Raw genomic sequence first — 26,955 nt, 5'->3', positions numbered from 1 at the left:
ATAATTGTAGCTTCTGCAGGAGAATTCAGTGCATTTAAAGTGAGTTCTCACACTCTGAAGGCAACAGTTAGCATGGCTATTCCTCTGCTTTTACCAAGGAAACAAGTCCCCAACGTTCCCCTCGGGTCCGGCCTCGAACCCCCGGACCTCCAGCCCGGTCTGTACAAAGTGAGAGCTGCTCGAGAGCAGCGACGCATTCAGAAATGTAGTTTTGCATAGCGTTCGGCCGGACCGTCCCATCGTCTGCTGGAGACTGGAGGGGAAAATATAGATGCCAAATGCAAAAAAATGTAAAATATCAGAATTTGGCAGAAACTAACCGGTGACTGGAGTTCTGGAAATGAGATGAAAGAGTCTTTAAGTCGTAACTCAAGGCAACATGAAGCTGACAGACATGCAATGGTATCCAATGACCTCCAGAAACACTGGCATCGACCTCTTCACACCGGGCATTAAAACGCGTCTCGACGGGATTCCAGATGATCACGTTCACCGAACTGGAACCGACCGACGGATCCGTTCGGCTCAAACGACCGAACGCCATCGAACCCGCCGTCATAAGTGTCTCAGTGGTGATGTGAAGTTTCACTCGTCTCACTCACCAATGTCCAGAAAACCCATCTGGACGAGCTTTCTTGCTAACGGTCGCTTGTGCGCTGGTTTTGGAAACATTCGTGGAAGATTACGTGTTTCCTCCCACATGAAAGTTGGATGCGCAATAGGAACGCGGTCGCTTTAACACGCGTGTTCGACGTGGTTCGATGGGCGGTCGATCCGACCACGATCCGTCCTCAATGCGCGTTGGGGGCGTTGACGCCTGCACAGCCGAGAGGTCAGGCGCTATCCGGCCGCCATCCGGTCACCCAAACCGCATTTTAATGCCCGGTGTCAAAGGGGATTCAGCGATACAAGGACTAAGTGGAGTTGGGTTTGGTTTGCGTTCCAGTCATGAAATCCAGAAGCGGTTGTCAGGAGGACGAAGAGCCTAAACGGCTCCTTTGATCACCGGTTCCCTGTTGAGGTACGTGGCCCAGTACACCAGGTTGAAGGTCCCAAACAGCAGCGGGAACACGATTCTGGACATCTTGTCGATCTTGCTCACGCTGTTGTAAGTCTTTTTGGGGTCCGGCGCCTTGGTTTCAGAGGGCTTGAGCAGAACAGTCGTGCTGTTGGAGATGGTGGAGATGGACGGGTCCTTCGTGAGGTTGGTCGTGGAGTTCACGGCGGACAAACAGGAGTTGTTTGGCTTTTTAGACAGAGCCAAAGGGTCCTTCTTCTGTGAGGAGAAAGACACACATTTTGTTTGTTTGACTCTATTTGACAAAGTAAAACCCCCCAAAAAGAATTCCTCATGTGCTTGTATGAGGTGACATTGTCTTTAACTAATATAGGTGTGAAATACTACATACATTAAAATGATATTTCAAATGTATTTCATTCTAGAGGATGCATGATTTGTTATGTTTTCCGTACCAGCACAAGTCTCTGAGACTTTAATGTAATGTAATGTCATTGAGACTACACGTCGCAGCTTCTAAACATGAAATACTTCCAACAACCAGTACTACACGTAGTAAATCAGTACTCTGCAAGTTTATCCTAACTGTGAGTGTTGAATTGAAAACACAACTATATGAGAAATAATAAGAATGACATCCAAACACTCACAAACAGACATGTTGAACAATATTTAACATTATAATTGTGAGTCCCCGCAATGTGCTGTTTGACTGGTTGGTCCCCACAACGCCAGGCAGCCAGGATGTGCGTCCTCACACACGGTTACACACCTTGGGCTGCTGGGCCTCCATCGCCTTCTTCCCGTCCCAGGCCCAGCTCCTCTTGGTGAAGTAGTTGACGGTGGCGAACTCGATGAGCGCGGAGAAGACGAAGGCGTAGCACACGGCGATGAACCAGTCCATGGCGGTGGCGTAGGCCACCTTAGGCAGCGAGTTCCTGGCGCTGATGCTGAGCGTGGTCATGGTGAGCACGGTGGTCACACCTGGTGAGGAACAGGGCTCACTTTTACCTGCTTTCACACATGAAGCATAGACTTCTATACAACAGAGGAGTCGCCCCCTGGTGGTCAGGAGAGAGAATGCAGCTTCAACACATGAAGCATAGACTTCTATACAACAGAGGAGTCGCCCCCTGGTGGTCAGGAGAGAGAATGCAGCTTCAACACATGAAGCATAGACTTCTATACAACAGAGGAGTCGCCCCCTGGTGGTCAGGAGAGAGAATGCAGCTTCAACACATGAAGCATAGACTTCTATACAACCAGAGGAGTCGCCCCCTGGTGGTCAGGAGAGAGAATGCAGCTTTAACACATGAAGCATAGACTTCTATACAACCAGAGGAGTCGCCCCCTGGTGGTCAGGAGAGAGAATGCAGCTTTAACACATGAAGCAAAGACTTCTATACAACCAGAGGAGTCACCCCCTGGTGGTCAGGAGAGAGAATGCAGCTTCAACACATGAAGCATAGACTTCTATACAACCAGAGGAGTCGCCCCGTGGTGGTCAGGAGAGAGAATGCAGCTTCAACACATGAAGCATAGACTTCTATACAACCAGAGGAGTCACCCCCTGGTGGTCAGGAGAGAGAATGCAGCTTTAACACATGAAGCATAGACTTCTATACAACCAGAGGAGTCACCCCCTGGTGGTCAGGAGAGAGAATGCAGCTTTAACACATGAAGCATAGACTTCTATACAACCAGAGGAGTCACCCCCTGGTGGTCAGGAGAGAGAATGCAGCTTCAACACATGAAGCATAGACTTCTATACAACCAGAGGAGTCACCCCCTGGTGGTCAGGAGAGAGAATGCAGCTTTAACACATGAAGCATAGACTTCTATACAACCAGAGGAGTCTCCCCTTGGTGGTCAGGAGAGAGAATGCAGCTTTAACACATGAAGCAGAGACTCACCAAACACGGTCCTTGCCGGTACAGACTCCCGGTTGAGCCAGAAGGAAACCTGTGACAGGATGACCGTCATGAAGCACGGCATGTAGGTCTGGATGACGAAGTAGCCGATCTTCCTCTTCAGGTAGAAGTGAGCCATCATCACGGTGTACTGACCTGCAGGACAGAGGAGCCGCTGCATGAGCAGGAAGATGTGCAGGACTCCTGCTGTCATGTGACGCCTCAGGTGTGTTTCCTTTAATCAGTGAACGTTGAGAAGGGATTTGACCCGACGACCTCTTTGCTGAAGACGGGGGCGTGAACCAAATCGTCCTGTTAATCAACTGAAGATTTAAAGGATTGTTCTGATGAACTATAGAAAATCCAGAGATGAGGACTGCTTTCTGTCTCACTAATCCCTTCACAACCTGATCCTCTCTCTCTCTCTCTCTCTCTCTCTCTCTCTCTCTCTCTCCCTCTCTCTCACTCTCTCCCTCTCTCTCTCTCTCTCTCTCTCTCTCTCTCTCTCTCTCTCTCTCTTTCAGAGGGACAGACCGGTCGTCCCGTTCAGTCTCTTCATCGTACATCTTGAGCTCCGACCCTGAAACAGACCTCAGAGCAGCGGTGATCACGAGCCGGGGCCCAGATGACAGAGGCAGGGCGGGGATGAGAGGCTGAGGGGGGCCAAGGAGGTTCTGCTGGTCCTGCTGGTTCTGGTGGTGCTGGTTCTGCTGGTCTTGGGTCTGCTTGTGGGGGTGAGAAACCTTTCGATGCGTCTCCGAGCATCATGTCCCTAAAGAGCCGGACGCCGCTGCCTTCGCTCCGAGGACTCGCGGCCTGCAGCCCCGCCCCCTGGGGGCCCGACTGGGCCGACCCCGCTCTGGTCTGACCCGACCCCCCGCCGGGCCACGGGGGAGACGACGATGCGTTCATGGTGGATTTTACTGGTGGGCTTGTGGAGCGTCCGCGGGGAGCTGCCCTTCATCGCGGAGAACAACGCAGCGATGCTGGTGGACTGGTGAGTGCAGACCACCAACCATCTGTTGAGCTGCTGTGTGTGTGTGTGTGTGTGTGTGTGTGTGTGTGTGTGTGTGTGTGTGTGTGTGTGTGCAGCATCACATTCCCATGTCTAGCGTTCCTCTCGGGCTTAACCTGGGAGGTCAGAGGTCGGCTCTTCCCCGTGTGAGTGCTGTGCTGAGCTATTCTGGGCTCGTTAAAGAGGGTTTGTCCCTCAGATTAGGAATGCTAATTAGGGCCACGCCGGCTCTGTGTGTCCGAGCAGTGCATTCTGGGTGGGTGGGTGTTTGGGGGGGGGGGGCTTGAACGCACCACGTTAAGCTGTAAAGCAGTGAAGTACGGCAACGCACGAACGCACCACGTCTATTATCATACTTCTTTACATAACGGAGTTAAGCACATGCAGGCCCCTCCCCCTCCAGACCCTTCCCCTCTAGGCCCCTCCCCTCTAGGCCCCTCCCCTCCAGACCCCTCCCCTCTAGGCCCCTCCCCCTCCAGACCCTTCCCCTCTAGGCCCCTCCCCTCCAGACCCCTCCCCTCTAGGCCCCTCCCCTCCAGACCCCTCCCCCTCCAGGCCCCTCCCCCAGCAGCCGGGCCCTGCTCAGCGCGGTGGGTCTGGAGGGATTACAGACCCGTCAGCTGCTGTGTGGGAGCAGCTGGATCCACTCGCTGCCTCCGAGAAATAAACAAATAAATAACAACAGCTCCTCATCAGATCTTTGAGACGGCGATGTAATAACACGACAAGATGGAGGCAACTATATATACATATATGTGTGTGTGTGTGTGTGTGTACACCGCGTGTACACACACACACACACACATATATATATATATATGTGTGTGTGTGTGTGTGTGTCTGTGTGTGTGTGTGTGTACACGCGGTGTACACACACACACACACACATATATATATATATGTGTGTGCGTGTGTGTGTGTGTGTACACGCGGTGTACACACACACACACACACACATATATATATATATGTGTGTGTGTGTGTGTGTGTGTGTGTACACGCGGTGTACCTCTGCTGGTGTAGATGTCCTCCGTCCCGGCCGTCTGGCCGATCAGGTGGTACTGGTTGAGTCGTGATCCTTCCTCTGCCACCACCACCGACTTGGCTGCTTCCTGCGTCCACGTGTACACAACCTCAGAGACCGGGTACGCATCTAGGACCCACACAGACACACACACCGTCAGCACAGACACACACACCGTCAGCACAGACACACACACACACACACACACACACATATATATATATATATATATATACATATATATATATATATATATATATATATATATATATATATATATATATATGTATATATATACAAACTATATATATATATATACAAATGTATGTGTGTGTGTGTATTAATAAGTATTTATATATTTATTTATTTGCTGATCCTCAAATAGCTCCAGTGTTTAGAGACTAAAATCCAAAATCACTTTGGATAAAAGCTTCTGCCAATTGATTTTAATGTCATGTGGATCAAAACCAAATCAAACACACACACACACACACACACACACACACACACACACACACACACACACACACACACACACACACACACACACAGGTGCATGTTGTGTTTATTATGTTCATGTTCTCTCAGTTTTTCTCTCAAGATGAGTTTGATAAATTAAATGTTACATGAATACAGTTACACAACATCCTGTTTCTTTCTCTTCTTTTCAAATACTTTGAGCTCGTCTCACATGTGTGTATACATACATATATATATATGTACATATATATGTATATATATATATATATATATATGTATATATATATGTATATATATGTACATATATATATACATATATATATATATATATATATATATATATATATATACATATACATACATATGTATATGTATATATATGTACATATATATACACACACATGTTGTTGAATTGAGGAGCAAAGCTGCGCTAATCTACCACCTTCGTAGTCGTTGTGTGTCTTTGCAGTCGTTTTGTGTGTCTTTGCAGTCGTTGTGTGTGTCTTTGCAGTCGTTGTGTGTCTTTGCAGTCGTTTTGTGTGTCTTTGCAGTCGTTGTGTGTGTCTTTGCAGTCGTTGTGTGTCTTTGCAGTCGTTGTGTGTGTCTTTGCAGTCGTTGTGTGTCTTTGGAGTCGTTGTGTGTCTTTGCAGTCGTTGTGTGTCTTTGCAGTCGTTGTGTGTCTTTGCAGTCGTTGTGTGTCTTTGCAGTCGTTGTGTGTGTCTTCGGCTGGGTGTGAAGAGCAGAATAAATGTGTTGAACGTGTAAACTCAGGTCAGAACTTTCCCGTTAAAGACAGACGCCTCGTGGAAGAGAAGAAGAGGCCTCTCCCTCCTCTTCATCACTCAGATTAACTGTGATCAGGCGCCAGATGTTTCTCACGTGGTGTGGACGTTGCCACATGTTTGGATTTGACCTTTGACCTTCCTCGTGGCGCTCGTGGCGGCTTGTTTGCAGACTTTGCAAAGCCTCTGATTCGGTTTCCAACACACATGGTGTCGTTCAGCCGTTCAGGGTGTAAACAAGTCCCGCGGGATGCGAACCCTCACACATCTGCAGTTCAGAGTCCAATCTGACGGCTTTAATCCAAGTCAGACACTCAGATTGAGACTGTGGATTATAGCGTCAGAGACACGCTGCGTTGTCTCACTGCGAGCTGCGTTACGCCAGCGGGTTGTGATGCTGCAGCTCCTCATCGCTGCAGACCAGAGACGCTTTGTCCCCATCAGGAGGCCATGGGGGCGCGTTGTGTCTCCATGGGGGCGCGTTGTGTGTCCATGGGGGCGCGTTGTGTGTCCATGGGGGCGCGTTGTGTCTCCATGGGGGCGCGTTGTGTGTCCATGGGGGCGCGTTGTGTCTCCATGGGGGCGCGTTGTGTGTCCATGGGGGCGCGTTGTGTGTCCATGGGGGCGCGTTGTGTGTCCATGAGGGCGCGTTGTGTGTCCATGGGGGCGCGTTGTGTGTCCATGAGGGCGCGTTGTGTGTCCATGGGGGCGCGTTGTGTCTCCATGAGGGCGCGTTGTGTCTCCATGGGGGCGCGTTGTGTGTCCATGGGGGCGCGTTGTGTCTCCATGGGGGCGCGTTGTGTCTCCATGGGGGCGCGTTGTGTGTCCATGAGGGCGCGTTGTGTGTCCATGGGGGCGCGTTGTGTGTCCATGAGGGCGCGTTGTGTGTCCATGGGGGCGCGTTGTGTCTCCATGAGGGCGCGTTGTGTCTCCATGGGGGCGCGTTGTGTGTCCATGGGGGCGCGTTGTGTCTCCATGGGGGCGCGTTGTGTGTCCATGAGGGCGCGTTGTGTCTCTTTGTAGCATTTTGTGTCTCTTTGTAGTCGTTTTGTGTCTCTTTGTAGTCGTTTTGTGTCTCTCTGTAGTCGTTTTGTGTCTCTCTGTAGTCGTTTTGTGTCTCTCTGTAGTCGTGGCTCAGTGAGGCTGTACCAGCAGTAAAGAACAGAGGTGGAGGTTTGCAGATGAAGATATTAATGTCTAAGTTATGAAACCTGATGAGTTGGTTTGCACTCGTGGACCCAGAGGAGCAGAACTTGAGTCCTGTGAAGACGACTCACAGTTCAGTCCATGATGTGAATACCGGAGGAGCTCAGGTGGACCAGCCTGAAGGCCGTGAGCTGGTGTGAGAGTCGTCCTCCAGCTCACAGGATTATCTCAGGTTGATGGACTCACCGCGACGACTGCTTTATGAACTCTGTGCTGCTTTTCTCCTGAGACGCTAAAACGCTGTTTCATGCTCATACTCATGCTACTACTTATGTTCTACAGTCCTCTAACTAGTAGCGTTAGCAGCACCGCTAACGGAGAACCAACAGGAGAAGAGCTAGTAGCGTTAGCAGCACCGCTAACGGAGAACCAACAGGAGAAGAGCTAGTAGTGTTAGCAGCACCGCTAACAGAGAACCAACAGGAGAAGAGCTAGTAGTGTTAGCAGCACCGCTAACAGAGAACCAACAGGAGAAGAGCTAGTAGCGTTAGCAGCACCGCTAACAGAGAACCAACATGGGCTCAGTCCGGGCTCCGATCAGCTCGACCCGGGTTCAGCTGGGGGTCGAGGGGATGCCGGCGGGGGGGCGGGGCTTAATGACAGCGAGCCGGCATCATGCGGCGAGATTACTGTTCTTACGTCAGCGGCAGGGACGACCTGAAGACGCTGATCTCATGATCTAACCCGACAGCATGAGACCGGAGGCCGCTTAAGAGTCACGGGAGACACCTGAGCTGCGAGGAGAGAGAGTGTGTGTGTGTGTGTGTGTGTGTGTGTGTGTGTGTGTGTGTGTGTGTGTGTGTGTGTGTGTGTGTGTGTGTGTGTGTGTGTGCCACGCGGTGGTTTCGTTCCTCTCGCGCTCACAGCACACAACAATGGAGCCCTGCACCCGAGGGGCCGAGCTGTCAATCACATGACCAGTGTCGTCTCTGCGGTCATGTGATGAGGCTCGTGGGGCGAGCTCGGCCCGACACCAGGAGGTTCACGGCTCCGTGCCCGTCCCCCGTCAGCTCTCATGTCTCGCTGAGCCTCCAGTGGCTCCTCACAGCAGCACTGAGGTGGTGAGCTGCAGGAGGTCCACTGGGACCAACATGGAGGAAGCTTCTGCTTCAGAGACGTTCACTCACAGCTGCCGAACTTCAGGGGGCAGGCGTGGGCGTCCATGGGGAAGTCCTCCAGCTGCATGGGGCACTCTGCAGAGATGGTCAGTCTGAGGACAGAAGGCACGGGGTCATCACCGCCATCATCATCATCATCATCATCATCATCATCACAGTCATCCGTTCCACACCCTCTCTGATTATAAATCATGTGTTTCTTCAGCGTCTCGATACGCTGACGATACACTTCTATTTATTTTGAAGAGCCCAAAATCACAAACTCTCCTCAGAGAACTTGACAGTTTGTCTTCATTTGACCTCTGACCTCCGTCCCATGTGACCATGAGTACAGTAGATGTCATGTGACCAGAATGAAAAACATAACAGAGTTACACAGTCAATATAAAAATAATGATTCATAAAATGAGAGTAGCGTGATGAAGAACTTACTACCAATAATAACAATATAATGGTAATAAAAGCAGGAGCGGTGTCAGCAGTACTAAATGTAATACCACGATGAGCCACAGAGGGATGTGATGCTGCCCTCTGCTGGCCACACACATCATCACCATGCACCTCGGTCTACAGACCATAATACACCAGGTCACAGAGCGTCTCCCCGCTGCATCACAGCGATACGTCCAGCTTGTTCCTTCTGGTTCTCATTTCTTTTTACAACGACAGGAAAGAGTGACTAGAATTGAATCACACTATCTTATAATTGGTGCAGGTTAGCATAGCGATGCAGGTTAGCATAGCGGTGCAGGTTAGCATAGCGGTGCAGGTTAGCATAGCGGTGCAGGTGAGCGTAGCGGTGCAGGTGAGCATAGCGGTGCAGGTGAGCGTAGCGGTGCAGGTTAGCGTAGCGGTGCAGGTGAGCATAGCGGTGCAGGTGAGCGTAGCGGTGCAGGTGAGCGTAGCGGTGCAGGTTAGCGTAGCGGTGCAGGTTAGCATAGCGTGCAGGTTAGCATAGCGGTGCAGGTTAGCATAGCGTGCAGGTTAGCATAGCGTGCAGGTCAGCGTAGCGAGCAGCTGAGCTCACCTCATGGTGTACAGCAGCGTGCCGTCGTCCTTCAGCCGCAGCAGCTTGTTGGGCGTGGTCATGTTGTGAGCGATGGACTTCTTCCCGTTGAGGAAGAAGGTGTCTGGAGTCCAGATGTTACTGGCCAGGAGGTTGTTGAGAGGAAGCATCTCCATCGGGCCTTTGAAGCAGAGTCGCTCGTCTTTCCAGCTCTGACGGAAGAACACGTCGATGGTGTATTCCTGCAGGACGGAACACGCTATGAACACGCTAACAGTAAAGACACGCCAACCCGTTATGACGAGCCGCTGCAGGGAAACGATGATGATGATGATGATGTCGGATGAAGAGGAATGATCTAAGAAAGTAATTAAAAACAGGATGTTCTCTGTTCTTCAGGCGCATCATGAAAGATGAAGACGAGGTGGAATCAGCCGCGATAGAAAAGCATCGAGCGCGGATGAAAAGTTGTTTTAATGACTTGAGATGAAACATGTTAGCAACACAACGAGCTTCTCACCATTTCAGTGTCGGACACCGGACCGAAGCTCGTGACGAAGATGTTGGTTTTGATCTCCGTCACCTTTTCTGGAACAACAATAGAATCTGGATTATTGTTGAGTCCTTTCAACGCGTGTTTTTATTGCTGCATTATTATGTCTGAGATCAGTTTTGAATACGAAGGCCGAGTGCAGAAGGCAACAGCGTAACGCAACAGCGTAACGCAACAACGTAACGCAACAACGTAACGCAACAACGTAATGCAACAACGTAACGCAACAGCGTAACGCAACAACGTAACGCAACAGCGTAACGCAACAGCGTAACACAACCAGCCTACCTCCCAGTCCCGGCCTCAGGCGGTTGTCGTACCCGTCCAGCAGCCCGTCCAGGATGCGGGTGAAGACGGTGATGTTGTCGTTCAGCTCGGCCTCTTTGGGAGATCCGGTCACTTCCTGTGAGCGGCTGGAAGCAGACATGTCCACTTCCTGTGAGCGGCTGGAAGCAGACATGGTCACTTCCTGTGAGCGGCTGGAAGCAGACATGGTCACTTCCTGTGAGCGGCTGGAAGCAGACATGTCCACTTCCTGTGAGCGGCTGGAAGCAGACATGGTCACTTCCTGTGAGCGGCTGGAAGCAGACATGGTCACTTCCTGTGAGCGGCTGGAAGCAGACATGGTCACTTCCTGTGAGCGGCTGGAAGCAGACATGGTCACTTCCTGTGAGCGGCTGGAAGCAGACATGGTCACTTCCTGTGAGCGGCTGGAAGCAGACATGTCCACTTCCTGTGAGCGGCTGGAAGCAGACATGGTCACTTCCTGTGAGCGGCTGGAAGCAGACATGTCCACTTCCTGTGAGCGGCTGGAAGCAGACATGGTCACTTCCTGTGAGCGGCTGGAAGCAGACATGGTCACTTCCTGTGAGCGGCTGGAAGCAGACATGTCCACTTCCTGTGAGCGGCTGGAAGCAGACATGTCCACTTCCTGTGAGCGGCTGGAAGCAGACATGGTCACTTCCTGTGAGCGGCTGGAAGCAGACATGGTCACTTCCTGTGAGCGGCTGGAAGCAGACATGGTCACTTTCTGTGAGCGGCTGGAAGCAGACATGTCCACTTCCTGTGAGCGGCTGGAAGCAGACATGGTCACTTCCTGTGAGCGGCTGGAAGCAGACATGTCCACTTCCTGTGAGCGGCTGGAAGCAGACATGGTCACTTCCTGTGAGCGGCTGGAAGCAGACATGGTCACTTCCTGTGAGTGGCTGGAAGCAGACATGTCCACTTCCTGTGAGCGGCTGGAAGCAGACATGTCCACTTCCTGTGAGCGGCTGGAAGCAGACATGTCCACTTCCTGTGAGCGGCTGGAAGCAGACATGGTCACTTCCTGTGAGCGGCTGGAAGCAGACATGGTCACTTCCTGTGAGCGGCTGGAAGCAGACATGTCCACTTCCTGTGAGCGGCTGGAAGCAGACATGGTCACTTCCTGTGAGCGGCTGGAAGCAGACATGTCCACTTCCTGTGAGCGGCTGGAAGCAGACATGGTCACTTCCTGTGAGCGGCTGGAAGCAGACATGTCCACTTCCTGTGAGCGGCTGGAAGCAGACATGGTCACTTCCTGTGAGCGGCTGGAAGCAGACAGCACGGTGTGACGCACAGAGACGTTTCTCTCGTTGGAGCCGTCACCTTTTTACCCTATTATTTTTTTGCAAAAAACCCTGAACATGTAAAGTCCCAGCATGCACCATTCAGACCATGTTTTTAGGTTTGTTTTTTTTGTTAAGAAAATCTGAAATAATTCCTAAAAATATCAGAACACTTTTGGGGTTCCTACTGGAACAAGGAGTGCTGGAGGTTAAGGTCTCCAGAGGGTTAAAGGTTCTCACCTCAGACGGCAGCTGATGCTCAGGAGCCCGACACACAGCCACAGCCTCATGGCCCAGCTGGATCGCATCCCATCGCCCATTCCTGGAACACACGACCACAGAAGCTTCCTGGGACCGCCGAGTTCATGCACTTTGTTCTGAGTTGTAAATCTCAGCGCTGTCCAGATGTGCTGAGACCACAGCTGCTCCGCTGGAGCGAGTCTCACTGAGAGCGATCCTGACGCTGGACCGCTTCACTACCACCAGCACACAATGCAGCACCCACGTGTGTGTGTGTGTGTGTGTGTGTGTGTGTGTGTGTGTGTGTGTGTGTGTGTGCACGGACGCGAGAGAGCAACATCTGCTCAGATGTGAGCTGACAATGCAAAGTCAGAAGCTTGCGATCAATCTCACTCCTGAAGCTCTACGAGCAGAAGAGACTGACTGCACACACTGTCATAGCATAGCATAACACACACTAGCATGACACACACTGTCATAACACACACTAGCATAACACACACTGTCATAACACACACTGTCATAACACACACTATCATAACACACACTATCATAACACACACTATCATAACACACTATCATAACACACACTATCATAACACACACTATCATAACACACACTATCATAACACACACTATCATTACACACACTATCATTACACACACTATCATTACACACACTATCATAACACACACTATCATTACACACACTATCATAACACACACTATCATAACACACACTATGATAACACACTATCATAACACATCATATCATAACACATCATATCATAACACACACTATCATAACACACTATGATAACACACTATCATAACACACACTATGATAACACACTATCATAACACATCATATCATAACACACAGCTCAGCTGTAGACGCTCTGCATCCCTCGTCCAGCACTCACAACCCTTCAGTGTAGAAAGTGTGTTACCTCCAGTATCACGGTGCAGGTCTCCTCCTCCTCCTCTTCCTCCTCTTCCTCCTCCTCCTCCTCCTCCTCACTATCACTGTACTGGATATCAGCGCTCTGCTTACCACACAAGACGATGCGCATCAAACTTCTCTCGGCGCCGCAGAGATCTCACAGACTGCTGAGTGTTGGCATCAGAGTTCCCTCCATCCGGAGAGAGAGAGGGAGGGAGAGAGAGAGAGAGAGAGGGAGGGAGAGAGAGAGAGAGAGAGGGAGGGAGAGAGAGAGAGAGAGAGGAAGGGAGAGAGAGAGAGAGAGAGGGAAGGAGATGATGAAGATGTGGACTAATTCCACAGTCAGCGAGGTTCTTTTGGCCCCAGAGCGATTAAAAGGTTGCAGAGGGAGTGAAAGCTTCCTCCAACACTCTGCTGACCGGCCATCCTTTAGCCCCGCCCCTCCGACAGGCTGCTCGTCCAATCGTGTGTCTGGAGGCGGAGCACAACGCAACCAGATTTTCACCTCCACAACTATCATATAATTATAATGCTACACACATCTGTGTTCTATTATGATCAACTTCCTGTGTTTATAAAAGACAGGAAGTCAGGTAGACAGGTAGACAGACCTGATTCACCCGTCTGTAGTTCAGGTCTGTGCCTCCACAGTTTATCCTCATTCTCCTCCATCTTCAGGGTGCTTTAGACTTTCTAATCTTTTGAATAAGAAACTGACTCCTCCCCTTTGTGTTTAAGTAAGAAACTGACTCCTCCCCTTTGTGTTTGAATAAGAAACTGACTCCTCCCCTTTGTGTTTGAATAAGAAACTGACTCCTCCCCTTTGTGTTTAAGTAAGAAACTGACTCCTCCCCTTTGTGTTTGCAGGAACGCTGTGGACGGGAACAAGAAGCTGTTTGCCATCTACGACACCAGGTAACGCTCACCTGGCTGACCTGAGAATATGACGACTTTCTCTGATTTCTATTGAATTCAGAATGACTTCATTAATTAACAGGTAGCTCAACAGACAGGTAGACAGACAGGTAGACAGACAGGTAGACAGACAGGTAGACAGGCAGGTAGACAGACAGGTAGACGGACAGGTAGACAGACAGGTAGACAGACAGGTAGACAGACAGGTAGACGGACAGGTAGACAGGCAGGTAGACAGACAGGTAGACAGGCAGGTAGACAGACAGGTAGACAGACAGGTAGACAGGCAGGTAGGTCTTGTGTGTCGTCTGCATAATCATGATGACACACTTTGTTGTTCTTCATAATCTGAGCCGGTGGAAGCATGGAGGGGTAAAACAGAAGAGGCCCCAGTATTGAGCCCTGGGGAACACCACATGTCACGCTAGTCAGCTTTGATGAGTAACCGACACAAAGGAAGACAGACAGGCAGGTCGACAGACAGGCAGGTAGACAGACTGGTAGGTAGAAAGGAAGACAGACAGGCAGGTAGACAGACAGGCAGGTAGAAAGGAAGACAGACAGGCAGGAAGGTAGACGCCTTTCAACCATTTCATCCAGTCTGAACTCAGATTATCTTTCTAAAGTAAAGAAAGTAGTTTAGGAGTTTAAGTTGAACTGAGACTTCAAACAGTTCAGAAAATATATATATATATATATATATATATATATATATATATATCTATATATATATATATATCTATATATATATATATATATATATATATATATATATATATATATATATATAAATATATAAATATATATAGACATATATATATATATATATATATATATATATATATATATATATATATATTTATTTATATATATAGATATAGATATATATATAACCTGGTTTGTCTTCTGTGTTTCAGCATCAATGAACCGGGGAACATGTCGTACGTCAAAGACACGGTGGACAAGCTGCTGAAGGGATACGACATCCGACTGCGGCCGGACTTTGGAGGTACGCGTCCCACCAGAGTGCAGCGCCCTAAAGGCTCCCCTTGGTGCAGCGCCCTAAAGGCTCCCCTGGTGCAGCGCCCTAAAGGCTCCCCTGGTGCAGCGCCCTAAAGGCTCCCCTGGTGCAGCGCCCTAAAGGCTCCCCTGGTGCAGCGCCCTAAAGGCTCCCCTGGTGCAGCGCCCTAAAGGCTCCCCTGGTGTAGCGCCCTAAAGGCTCCCCTTGGTGCAGCGCCCTAAAGGCTCCCCTGGTGCAGCGCCCTAAAGGCTCCCCTGGTGCAGCTCCCTAAAGGCTCCCCTGGTGTAGCGCCCTAAAGGCTCCCCTGGTGCAGCGCCCTAAAGGCTCCCCTGGTGTAGCGCCCTAAAGGCTCCCCTGGTGTAGCGCCCTAAAGGCTCCCCTGGTGCAGCGCCCTAGAGGCTCCCCTTGGTGCAGCGCCCTAAAGGCTCCCCTGGTGTAGCGCCCTAAAGGCTCCCCTGGTGTAGCGCCCTAAAGGCTCCCCTGGTGCAGCGCCCTAAAGGCTCCCCTGGTGCAGCGCCCTAAAGGCTCCCCTTGGTGCAGCGCCCTAAAGGCTCCCCTGGTGCAGCGCCCTAGAGGCTCCCCTTGGTGCAGCGCCCTAAAGGCTCCCCTGGTGCAGCGCCCTAAAGGCTCCCCTGGTGCAGCGCCCTAAAGGCTCCCCTGGTGCAGCTCCCTAAAGGCTCCCCTGGTGCAGCGCCCTAGAGGCTCCCCTTGGTGCAGCGCCCTAAAGGCTCCCCTGGTGCAGCGCCCTAAAGGCTCCCCTGGTGCAGCGCCCTAAAGGCTCCCCTGGTGTAGCACACAATAAAGTTCATTAATGACTTTAATAAACTTTATTCATGTGTTCATTGACATTCAATGCGCTTCCTGTGCTGCAGGCGCGCCGGTGGCCGTGGGCATGAGCATCGACGTGGCGAACATAGACATGGTGTCAGAAGTCAACATGGTGAGTTAATGTACACACCAGTGCTTATGTGAATGAAATGCTCTCACCCTGAAGGGGTTAAATGAAGTAGAACACAGGGAGCACTTTATTATGAGAACATGAACAATAGAATATCATTATGAAATGCAAAAAAAATAAACATCAGACCTTCTGCTCCTCAAGGCATCAAGTGAAGTCAGACGTCTCTATACCCCCCCCCCCCCCCTTCCTGAAGGTGGTCCTGACCCGGTTCAGTCCTCGTGGGCTGAGCTGCAGCTCGTTGTGAGGAAATAAAGTATTTATATATTTCCGGCCTCTTTTATTTTGAGTTGGCTTCTTTCTCCACTGAAGCGTCGTGTAGTTTGTGTTGGTCTGGTTTACTGGATCACCAGATCACCAGATCACTAGATCACCAGATCACCAGATCACTCGATGAAGACCGTCCTCTTCACCGGGCCAGCCTCCATGAAGACCCCCCTCTGTGAGATCTGTTCCTGGCTGCCAGCAGCTGGTTCGTTAACGTTGACGTGGTCTGACTGGCAGCCGGTAAACACCCGTCTGAAGACGAGAGCCAGAACTCTGTGAGCCTCATCTGCTCGACAGCCCCGCCCTCCCACCGGGCCTCATCTGCCCACCGGAGCCGAGACCCAACCTCCTCCTGCCTCCGGTGGGCTCACGTCTCTGACAGCAGCGCTCGGGGACCAGAGGAGGAGACGGTGGATTGTTTCTGGTTCATGGTTTGAAATCTTCCACGAGGCGGTTAGTTTTAATAGAGCTGGAACATAAGCCCCGCCCGAAAGCATCCCCTGTCAATCACCCTGTAGCCCCGCCCTAAAGCGTGTATAGCCTTCTATACAATCAGAGGAGTCGCCCCCTGGTGGTCAGGAGAGAGAATGCAGCTTTAACACATGAAGCATAGACTTCTATACAACCAGAGGAGTCGCCCCCTGGTGGTCAGGAGAGAGAATGCAGCTTCTATACAACCAGAGGTCCTCCTCCATCAGAGGGGTGTAGATCTGTTGGTCTGAAGCTGTGAAACAGAAATAGTGGCGTCCAGACGCTGAGTGAGCGGCTCTGATTCACTCCTCTCTGCTGCATGTGGGAGCGTCTCCAGCTCCAGATCCTCTACAAACATTCTTTCCTTCCTCCTCCTCCTCCTCCTCTTCCTCCTCTTCCTCCTCCTCCTCCTTCTTTTCACATGCAGATTCAATAGAAACGTAGTCAGTTGATTGTACAACTGGCAGCTACTCCTCTTACAACGAGGACGGTACGTGGAAACAAGATACTTCATGTTTCCTCTGCACACACTGAATTATTCAGAGGAATCCATTTCATATCACACGTCAGTGTAATTCCTCCTGAAAGCAAAGCAGCCGACGGTTTGTCAGCCGCAAGGAGAGAGTCTGCTGAACAAAAACACTGCTCATTAAAACGAGGTCAGCGGTTCCTGAAGTGTGGAACCACAAACTCTGTGATGATTCCTTCTGTCTGGAATCTGCCTTGTTGTTGTTGTTGCTGTTGTTGTTGTTGTTGTTGTTGTTGTTGCTGTTGTTGTTGTTCTTGTTGTTGTTGTTGCTGTTGTTGTTGTTGTTCTTGCTGTTGACTTCTCTCTCCAAAGGAATCTTTGCTTTTCTTAAACTCTATTTTATGGGTATGCGACGGCACCAGAGGACTGAGATGGAGGATCTGACACGCTGTTGTTTCCTGAGACCTGCTTATTTATTCTGGAGAACATTAGTCAGCAGAACCACGCCAGCTGTGAAGAGCTCCTTCAACGTTCTGAGTGATGGTTCTACTGGTGCAGCCAGAGAACAGCCAGTAACTCATACAGATACAGCCTCACCGCATCCATCCATCATCCATCATCCATCATCATCATCCATCATCCATCATTCATCCATCTATCATCCATCCATCATCCATCATCTATCATCCATCCATCCACCATCCATCATCCATCATTCATCCATCTATCATCCATCCATCCATCATCCATCATCCATCATTCATCCATCTATCATCCATCCATCCATCATCCATCCATCCATCATCCATCCATCCATCATCCATCCATCCATCATCCATCATCCATCATTCATCCATCTATCATCCATCCATCCATCATCCATCCATCCATCATCCATCCATCCATCATCCATCCATCTATCATCCATCCATCCATCCAACCATCATCCATCCATCTATCTAAACCCATCTAGCTTTACTCCCTTATCTTTACTCCCTTATCTTTACTTCCCTATCTTTACTTCCCTATCTCTACTTCCCTATCTTTACTTCCTTATCTTTACTTCCCTATCATTACTTCCTTATCTTTACTTCCTTATCTTTACTTTCCTATCTTTACTTCCTTATCTTTACTTCCTTATCTTTACTTCCTTATCTTTACTTCCCTATCTCTACTTCCCTATCTTTACTTCCTTATCTTTACTTCCCTATCTCTACTTCCTTATCTTTACTTCCTTATCTTTACTTTCCTATCTTTACTTCCTTATCTTTACTTCCTTATCTTTACTTCCTTATCTTTACTTCCTTATCTTTACTTCCCTATCATTACTTCCTTATCTTTACTTCCTTATCTTTACTTCCCTATCTTTACTTCCTTATCTTTACTTCCTTATCTTTACTTCCTTATCTTTACTTCCTTATCTTTACTTCCTTATCTTTACTTCCTTATCTTTACTTCCTTATCTTTACTTCCCTATCTTTACTTCCTTATCTTTACTTCCTTATCTTTACTTCCTTATCTTTACTTCCCTATCTTTACTTCCTTATCTTTACTTCCTTATCTTTACTTCCTTATCTTTACTTCCCTATCTCTACTTCCTTATCTTTACTTCCTTATCTTTACTTCCCTATCTTTACTTCCTTATCTCTACTTCCTTATCTTTACTTCCTTATCTTTACTTCCCTATCTTTACTTCCTTATCTTTACTTCCTTATCTTTACTTCCCTATCTTTACTTACTTATCTTTACTTCCTTATCTTTACTTCCCTATCTTTACTTCCTTATCTTTACTTCCCTATCTCTACTTCCCTATCTTTACTTCCTTATCTTTACTTCCCTATCTCTACTTCCTTATCTTTACTTCCTTATCTTTACTTCCCTATCTTTACTTCCTTATCTCTACTTCCTTATCTTTACTTCCTTATCTTTACTTCCCTATCTTTACTTCCTTATCTTTACTTCCTTATCTTTACTTCCTTATCTTTACTTCCCTATCTTTACTTCCTTATCTTTACTTCCTTATCTTTACTTCCCTATCTTTACTTCCTTATCTTTACTTCCTTATCTTTACTTCCCTATCTTTACTTCCTTATCTTTACTTCCTTATCTTTACTTCCTTATCTTTACTTCCCTATCTCTACTTCTTTACTTCCCTGTCTATACTTGAGGAATGCAGTGTCATGCTGGTGGAAGTGGTCCGTCATTAAACTGGAAGCGTTGATGCTGGTTCGGCACTATTGGAAATCCATGAGACGTCTGAGAGAAGCGCCTCTTGAAATATCGTCACCCAGCACCGACAGAAGAGAATCACAGCTGTTTGACCAATAATGATCAGCAGCGAAACCGGATTAGAAGAAAGTCTTGACTTTGGACCATGTCTGAAGAATCATCTGGAACAAAAGGACTTCAGTAGTTCTGTATCGGGCGTTTAGTGCACTCGCTCACGTCTGACTGCTGTTTATTGATGAGTGTGAGAGTACCTATTAGAGTACATGCTGGTTCTTCTCCCCTCAGGACTACACCTTGACGATGTACTTCCAGCAGTACTGGAGGGACAAGAGGCTGGCCTACACGGGGATCCCTCTCAACCTGACTCTGGACAACCGGGTCGCCGACCAGCTCTGGGTCCCAGACACCTACTTCCTCAACGACAAGAAGTCCTTCGTTCACGGCGTCACGGTTAAGAACCGGATGATCCGACTCCACCCGGACGGGACCGTCCTGTACGGCCTCAGGTGAGAACCGTAAAGAGTCAATGCATCAACCGCGCTGCCCGGTCACCTCGATGAGTCGGTATCATCGGGTTTGACTCAGGAGCTGACGGGCCGACTCGTGAATAAATAAAACCAACAGAAATTTCAACATATAAGCTGTCATGAAGCTGCATTCTCTCTCCTGACCACCAGGGGGCGACTCCTCTGGAGCCTATGCTTCATGTGTTAGAGCTGCATTCTCTCTCCTCTGGTTGTATAGAAGCCGATGCTTCATGTGTTAGAGCTGCATTCTCTCTCCTCTGGTTGTATAGAAGCCGATGCTTCATGTGTTAGAGCTGCATTCTCTCTCCTCTGGTTGTATAGAAGCCTATGCTCCGTGTGTTGAAGCTGCGTTCTGTCGTTCAGGATCACCACCACGGCCGCCTGCATGATGGATCTGAGGCGTTACCCGCTGGACGAGCAGAACTGCACTCTGGAGATCGAGAGCTGTGAGTTTGAGCCTCACGTCTTGTTCTCAGTGAAATACACTCAGCTTTAAGATTTACTATATTTTATACATTATTATATTGTTTCATAGGGGTACCCCCGTGGTCTGTGCTCTAGACCCAGAGGGTCGTGATCCTTTGTCTTCCTGCAGTGACCCTGAACATTCACTTCCTCCAGCAGCTCTGACAAACACACACTTATTATTCACTTTTCCTTTCCTCGCTGATAATAATCAATAATCAATAATCCCGCCCGCAGACGGCTACACGACAGACGACATTGAGTTCTACTGGAAGGGCGGCGACACGGCGGTGACGGGCGTGACGCGCATCGAGCTGCCCCAGTTCTCCATCATGGACTACAAGCTGGTCTCCAGGAACGTGGTCTTCTCCACAGGCGGGTTCAGGTTTTACATTATGAGCCGAAATCTGTCAGCGTTGAACATGACGTTGTGGAGGTTTTGGAATATTTCATGCCGTCAAACAGAAACAGTCTGAAGTGAACCCTTCTTCACCTCTTATCTCTGCTCTCACACCAGACTCCATTCACTAAAACACTGATTTAAGCTCTCAGAGCTCAGGAGCTGCTGCTCTGCTGCTGCATCACCTGCTGCTGGGTTTGACTTGTTCAGAGATTTTAAAGAACCTGAACTAACTCTTTAAAACACTTTAAAGTCCCTCAACAAGTCAAACCCGCCAGCAGCAGAGCAGCAGCTCCTGAGCTCTGAGAGCTTAAATCAGTGTTTTAGTGAATGGAGTCTGGTGTGAGAGCAGAGAGAACAGCTATTTATTTAACGTCGATGGACAAAAGTGTTAAACTTCTCGTCTGACTCAACGAGAGCATAAACCAGTGTGTGTTCACACTGTGCAGTTTATTCACAGATAATCTGAAGGATAACTTTCACAGGATTATTTTTTAACCATGCTTGGTTCTTGTTTCCATGGTGATGAAAGCCACGTGCCCGTCGCCATAGAAACCAAAGCAAAGCGCCAGACCCCCCCTTGTTCCTCCTGAACGTCCCGGCTGCTTCCTGTCGTCTGCAGGCGCCTACCCCCGCCTCTCTCTGAGCTTCAAGCTGAAGCGGAACATCGGATACTTCATCCTGCAGACCTACATGCCCTCCATCCTCATCACCATCCTGTCCTGGGTCTCCTTCTGGATCAACTACGACGCCTCGGCCGCCAGAGTGGCCCTAGGTACTCCTGTGGTTGTATAGAAGCCTCTATGCTTCATGTGTTAGAGCTGCATTCTCTCTCCTGACCACCAGGGGGCGACTCCTCTGGTTGTATAGAAGTCTATGCTTCATGTGTTAGAGCTGCATTCTCTCTCCTGACCACCAGGGGGCGACTCCTCTGGTTGTATAGAAGCCTCTATGCGTCATGTGTTAGAGCTGCATTCTCTCTCCTGACCACCAGGGGGCGATTCCTTTGGTTGTATAGAAGCCTCTATGCGTCATGTGTTAGAGCTGCATTCTCTCTCCTGACCACCAGGGGGCGACTCCTCTGGTTGTATAGAAGTCTATGCTTCATCTGTTAAAGCTGCATTCTCTCTCCTGACCACCAGGGGGCGACTCCTCTGGTTGTATAGAAGTCTATGCTTCATGTGTTAAAGCTGCATTCTCTCTCCTGACCACCAGGGGGCGACTCCTCTGGTTGTATAGAAGTCTATATAAGTGGCTCTACTTCCCTCGTGATGGAGTTAAACACTGTGAGCATGGGTTTGAGTCCCTGTACCTTTAAGTGATGTTCCCTCAGTGCACTGCACTGGCAGTACTGGTGGTTCTGGAGAGAACCCCGGTTCCCTGAGAGCCTCCACGTTCTGGCTGCTCTCTGTGTTCTGCAGAGATCTGTAAACCCACAGAGCTCCTGACTCCCCCTCACAGCGTCCAGGCCAGCGCTGCTGTGGTTGCGTAAGCCTGAGTGGACAGGAATAGAGCCTCCACAAAGACAACACGCACACATTTACTGTTGATGGTGCACATTACGCACAAAGCCACTACGCTGTGTTGTGTGTCTGCTGCTTCCTGCTCATCGACAGACTCACCTGAACGCCTCTCTGCTGCTTCCACGGCTTGATGGAAATGTTTTCTGCTCTTCATCTGAACCACAGTGGCTTTAAATTCAAATAAAAGACTTTCTCCCTCAAGGTCGCACAACTCATGTCATGTCGCACAATTCATTCATTAACCCGAACGTTCATAGATCTTCTGACCGCACAAAAGGCTTTAAGTGTCTTTAGGGTGAAGAGTCATTAAGGTGAAGTGTCTTCAGGTGAAGTGTCTCTGAGGTGAAGTGTCTCTGAGGTGAAGTGTCTTCAGGTGAAGTGTCTCTGAGGTGAAGTGTCTTCAGGTGAAGTGTCTTCAGGTGAAGTGTCTTCAGGTGAAGTGTCTTCAGGTGAAGTGTCTTTAGGTGAAGTGTCTTCAGGTGAAGTGTCTTTAGGTGAAGTGTCTTTAGGTGAAGTGTCTTCAGGTGAAGTGTCTTAAGGTGAAGTGTCTCTGAGGTGAAGTGTCTTCAGGTGAAGTGTCTTCAGGTGAAGTGTCTATAGGTGAAGTGTCTCTGAGGTGAAGTGTCTATAGGTGAAGTGTCTCTGAGGTGAAGTGTCTCTGAGGTGAAGTGTCTCTGAGGTGAAGTGTCTTCAGGTGAAGTGTCTATAGGTGAAGTGTCTATAGGTGAAGTGTCTCTGAGGTGAAGTGTCTTCAGGTGAAGTGTCTTCAGGTGAAGTGTCTTAAGGTGAAGTGTCTCTGAGGTGAAGTGTCTTCAGGTGAAGTGTCTATAGGTGAAGTGTCTCTGAGGTGAAGTGTCTTCAGGTGAAGTGTCTTCAGGTGAAGTGTCTTAAGGTGAAGTGTCTTAAGGTGAAGTGTCTCTGAGGTGAAGTGTCTTCAGGTGAAGTGTCTTCAGGTGAAGTGTCTCTGAGGTGAAGTGTCTTCAGGTGAAGTGTCTTCAGGTGAAGTGTCTCTGAGGTGAAGTGTCTTCAGGTGAAGTGTCTTCAGGTGAAGTGTCTTCAGGTGAAGTGTCTCTGAGGTGAAGTGTCTTCAGGTGAAGTGTCTTCAGGTGAAGTGTCTCTGAGGTGAAGTGTCTTAAGGTGAAGTGTCTCTGAGGTGAAGTGTCTCTGAGGTGAAGTGTCTTCAGGTGAAGTGTCTCTGAGGTGAAGTGTCTTCAGGTGAAGTGTCTTCAGGTGAAGTGTCTTCAGGTGAAGTGTCTTTAGGTGAAGTGTCTTCAGGTGAAGTGTCTTCAGGTGAAGTGTCTTCAGGTGAAGTGTCTTTAGGTGAAGTGTCTTCAGGTGAAGTGTCTTCAGGTGAAGTGTCTTCAGGTGAAGTGTCTCTGAGGTGAAGTGTCTTCAGGTGAAGTGTCTTCAGGTGAAGTGTCTTCAGGTGAAGTGTCTTTAGGTGAAGTGTCTTCAGGTGAAGTGTCTTCAGGTGAAGTGTCTTCAGGTGAAGTGTCTCTGAGGTGAAGTGTCTTCAGGTGAAGTGTCTTCAGGTGAAGTGTCTCTGAGGTGAAGTGTCTTCAGGTGAAGTGTCTTCAGGTGAAGTGTCTATAGGTGAAGTGTCTTCAGGTGAAGTGTCTTAAGGTGAAGTGTCTCTGAGGTGAAGTGTCTTCAGGTGAAGTGTCTTCAGGTGAAGTGTCTCTGAGGTGAAGTGTCTTCAGGTGAAGTGTCTTCAGGTGAAGTGTCTTCAGGTGAAGTGTCTATAGGTGAAGTGTCTTAAGGTGAAGTGTCTTCAGGTGAAGTGTCTTCAGGTGAAGTGTCTTCAGGTGAAGTGTCTCTGAGGTGAAGTGTCTTCAGGTGAAGTGTCTTCAGGTGAAGTGTCTTCAGGTGAAGTGTCTTGCTCATGGACACATCGGCTCCCCACTGACTCACAGTCGTCCTCTAAATGTTCTACAGAGGTCTCGTTTGTGACGCTGGTGAGTTTTTGCAGAAAACACATTTTGGGGTTTGTTTGTGTCCTCTGGGACTTCAGCAGCGAGGACGTCCAGCAAACACAAACCTCAGGAGATACGACAACACGGCCTCCAGGACACACTGCGCTCCGGCTCAGTCAGCAACAACACACACTGTTCAAACTACAGGACAGAATCGCTGAACAGTCACCTGCAGAAACCAGCTCCTGGACCTCTGGAAATCTTTGGCCCCAGAAACTTCTCACGTCTTCTTCTCGGAGATGTAATATAGATCCCATCAAAAGCAAATCCAAACTAATATCTGCCTGAACTATTCTCCACAAACAACATTTGATGAACCAAACACACGACAGCGAGCTGCGGCCCCTGCTTACAGACGCTAGATCCTCCTTTTATGGTTGAAGGTAACTTTGGTACTCTTCAGGGAGACGGCCGTAGTCTTTCATGAGCATGCAAGTTTGTATCTGAGGTTCCTTAAGTTCATCTGTCCCCATCTGTCTTTGTGTGTCTCCATATGTCTCCATCTGTCTCCACGTGTCCTCCTGTGTCTTCATGTGTCCTCCTGTGTCTTCATGTGTCTTCATCTGTCTTCATGTGTCCTCCTGTGTCTTCACGTGTCTTCATCTGTCTTCATGTGTCCTCCTGTGTCTTCATGTGTCTTCATCTGTCTTCATGTGTCCTCCTGTGTCTTCACGTGTCTTCATCTGTCTTCATGTGTCCTCCTGTGTCTTCATGTGTCTTCATGTGTCTTCATGTGTCCTCCTGTGTCTTCATGTGTCTCCATCTGTCTTCATCTGTCTTTGTGTGTCTCCATATGTCTCCATCTGTCTCCACGTGTCCTCCTGTGTCTTCATGTGTCTTCATCTGTCTTCATGTGTCCTCCTGTGTCTTCATGTGTCTTCATGTGTCCTCCTGTGTCTTCATGTGTCTTCATGTGTCCTCCTGTGTCTTCATGTGTCTTCATGTGTCTTCATGTGTCCTCCTGTGTCTTCATGTGTCTCCATCTGTCTTCATCTGTCTTCATGTGTCTTCATCTGTCTTCATCTGTCTCCATCTGTCTTCATCTGTCTTCATGTGTCCTCCTGTGTCTTCATGTGTCTTCATGTGTCTTCATGTGTCTTCATGTGTCCTCCTGTGTCTTCATGTGTCCTCCTGTGTCTTCCTGTGTCTTCATGTGTCTTCATGTGTCTCCATGTGTCCTCCTGTGTCTTCATGTGTCTCCATCTGTCTTCATGTGTCTCCATGTGTCCTCCTGTGTCTTCATGTGTCTCCATCTGTCTTCATGTGTCTTCATGTGTCTTCATGTGTCTTCATGTGTCTCCATGTGTCCTCCTGTGTGGCTCCTGCAGGGATCACCACGGTGCTGACCATGACCACCATCAACACCCACCTGAGAGAGACGCTGCCCAAGATCCCCTACGTCAAGGCCATCGACATGTACCTGATGGGCTGCTTCGTCTTCGTCTTCCTCGCCCTGCTGGAGTACGCCTTCGTCAACTACATGTTCTTTGGAAGAGGTCCTCAGACGCAGAAGAAGCAGGCGGAGAAGGCCCAGAAGGCAAATGATGAGCGGGACAACTACGACGGACCGAAGGTGAGAATCAAGGTTCAGAACAACCCACCAGAAGAGGAACACATCTCTGCACCTCTGGTTGTATAGAAGTCTATGCTTCATGTGTTAAAGCTGCATTCTCTCTCCTGACCACCAGGGGCCGACTCCTCTGGTTGTATAGAAGTCTACGCTTCATGTGTTAAAGCTGCATTCTCTCTCCTGACCACCAGGGGGCGACTCCTCTGGTTGTATAGAAGTCTATGCTTCATGTGTTGAAGCTGCATTCTCTCTCCTGACCACCAGGGGGCGACTCCTCTGGTTGTATAGAAGTCTATGCTTCATGTGTTGAAGCTGCATTCTCTCTGCTGACCACCAGGGGACAAATAAATGCAAAGTTTACAACATTTCTTTTGGTCAGTAAATGACGGCCATGTTGAATCTTTAGTTCCTTAATGTGGAGATCAGGACTTAAATCCGTCAACAACACCCATGAATCCTGCGTGTTAAAAGGTTGTAGATTTATTTATTTGCCAGCTGAAGGTTTAATTTCTGTGGTGCATCTGAAAATGTTCCTCTGCAGCAGAATCATGAGATGAATAGTCCGCGTGTCACTTCCTGTTTCCTGTGACCGCGATGCTGCGCCCCGGGTGATTAACGAGAAGGTCGCTGCCACGACGTCAGCGTCGCCCTTCAGATGATTTGTCGAGGTGGTTTAACTTTTTGGGTTGTGAAGGTTTCCTCTGCAAGTGCTGAGCCCGCCGCCATCTGTCACTGGAGCCGCCGCCCTCTTGTATGCTTTCTAACGCCGCCCTCTTTTACGTTTTTTAACGGCGCCCCCTTGTGTCTCGCTCCGTCCAGGTCGACTCCCGGGGGAACATCCTGCTGGCGACCTTGGAGATCCACAACGAGGTGAGAGGGAACGACATTGCGATGTCAGAGGCCCACAACCCCTCTTCCTCCTCCACCTCCTCCTCCTCTGGCTCCGCCTCCTCCTCCTCTGGCTCTGCCTCCTCCTCCACGGCGGGGTTCGACCACTCGGGGGTCCAGTACAGGAAGCCGAGCGGCGCCCCGCAGGAGGCGGGTCGCCTCAGTCTGGACAGGAACGCACATTTCAAGAAGACTCGTCTGCGCAGACGTTCCTCGCAGCTGAGGATCCGGATCCCCGACCTCACGGACGTGAACACCATCGACCGCTGGTCGCGCCTCATCTTCCCCTTCAGCTTCTCGCTCTTCAACACCATCTACTGGCTCTACTACGTCAACTAGCACCTGATTATGAACCCCACGGGGCCCTGGACCCCACGGGGCCTGGATCTTTTTTTATC

The 26,955-nt window shown here is 49.3% G+C and overlaps 2 protein-coding genes across 5 annotated transcripts in view; one reads left to right on the top strand and one right to left on the bottom strand.

Annotated features, from left to right (window-relative positions):
* Positions 1-13,045, bottom strand: part of gabra5 (gamma-aminobutyric acid type A receptor subunit alpha5) — a 14,845-nt gene extending 1,800 nt beyond the window's left edge. The window contains exons 1-10 of one of the 4 annotated variants that reach the window (XM_068593102.1): positions 12,889-13,045; positions 11,939-12,020; positions 10,401-10,558; positions 10,080-10,147; positions 9,581-9,801; positions 8,563-8,645; positions 4,953-5,096; positions 2,932-3,084; positions 1,791-2,002; positions 1-1,276 (exon numbers count right to left, since the gene is read on the bottom strand). The exon at positions 1-1,276 is cut by the window's left edge and continues 1,800 nt beyond it. In XM_068593102.1, coding sequence (XP_068449203.1) covers positions 986-1,276; positions 1,791-2,002; positions 2,932-3,084; positions 4,953-5,096; positions 8,563-8,645; positions 9,581-9,801; positions 10,080-10,147; positions 10,401-10,558; positions 11,939-12,018 — 1,410 coding nt within the window. In that variant the 5' untranslated portion in view covers positions 12,019-12,020; positions 12,889-13,045 and the 3' untranslated portion in view covers positions 1-985. Of the gene's footprint in view, positions 1,277-1,790; positions 2,003-2,931; positions 3,085-4,952; positions 5,097-8,562; positions 8,646-9,580; positions 9,802-10,079; positions 10,148-10,400; positions 10,559-11,938 lie in introns of those variants that run through there. The other 3 variants (XM_068593101.1, XM_068593103.1, XM_068593104.1) reach the window with 3 other exon arrangements.
* On the top strand, positions 3,602-26,955 carry gabrb3 (gamma-aminobutyric acid type A receptor subunit beta3). The gene is made up of 10 exons (XM_068593100.1): positions 3,602-3,925; positions 13,749-13,796; positions 14,714-14,805; positions 15,690-15,757; positions 19,497-19,717; positions 20,102-20,184; positions 20,441-20,578; positions 21,226-21,378; positions 25,428-25,672; positions 26,489-26,955. The coding sequence occupies exons 1-10, from the start codon at positions 3,831-3,833 to the stop codon at positions 26,894-26,896; spliced, it is 1,551 nt and encodes a 516-aa protein (XP_068449201.1). The 5' UTR covers positions 3,602-3,830; the 3' UTR covers positions 26,897-26,955.

The sequence above is a fragment of the Clinocottus analis genome, unplaced genomic scaffold (genome assembly GCF_023055335.1).
Source record: "Clinocottus analis isolate CAN_PGR_092001 unplaced genomic scaffold, fCliAna1.0.p SCAF_28, whole genome shotgun sequence".
Lineage (NCBI taxonomy): Eukaryota > Metazoa > Chordata > Actinopteri > Perciformes > Cottidae > Clinocottus > Clinocottus analis.
This window is presented reverse-complemented; position numbering and strand designations above follow the sequence as displayed.

What these genes read in the sequence shown, in the direction of transcription:
- gabrb3 (XM_068593100.1), top strand. Translation starts at nt 3,831, where the DNA reads ATGCGTTCATGGTGGATTTTACTGGTGGGCTTGTGGAGCGTCCGCGGG. An exon ending in GCAGCGATGCTGGTGGACTG is followed by an intron (nt 3,926 to 13,748) that starts GTGAGTGCAGAC and finishes TTGTGTTTGCAG; the next exon opens with GAACGCTGTGGACGGGAACA. An exon ending in GGCCGCCAGAGTGGCCCTAG is followed by an intron (nt 21,379 to 25,427) that starts GTACTCCTGTGG and finishes TGGCTCCTGCAG; the next exon opens with GGATCACCACGGTGCTGACC.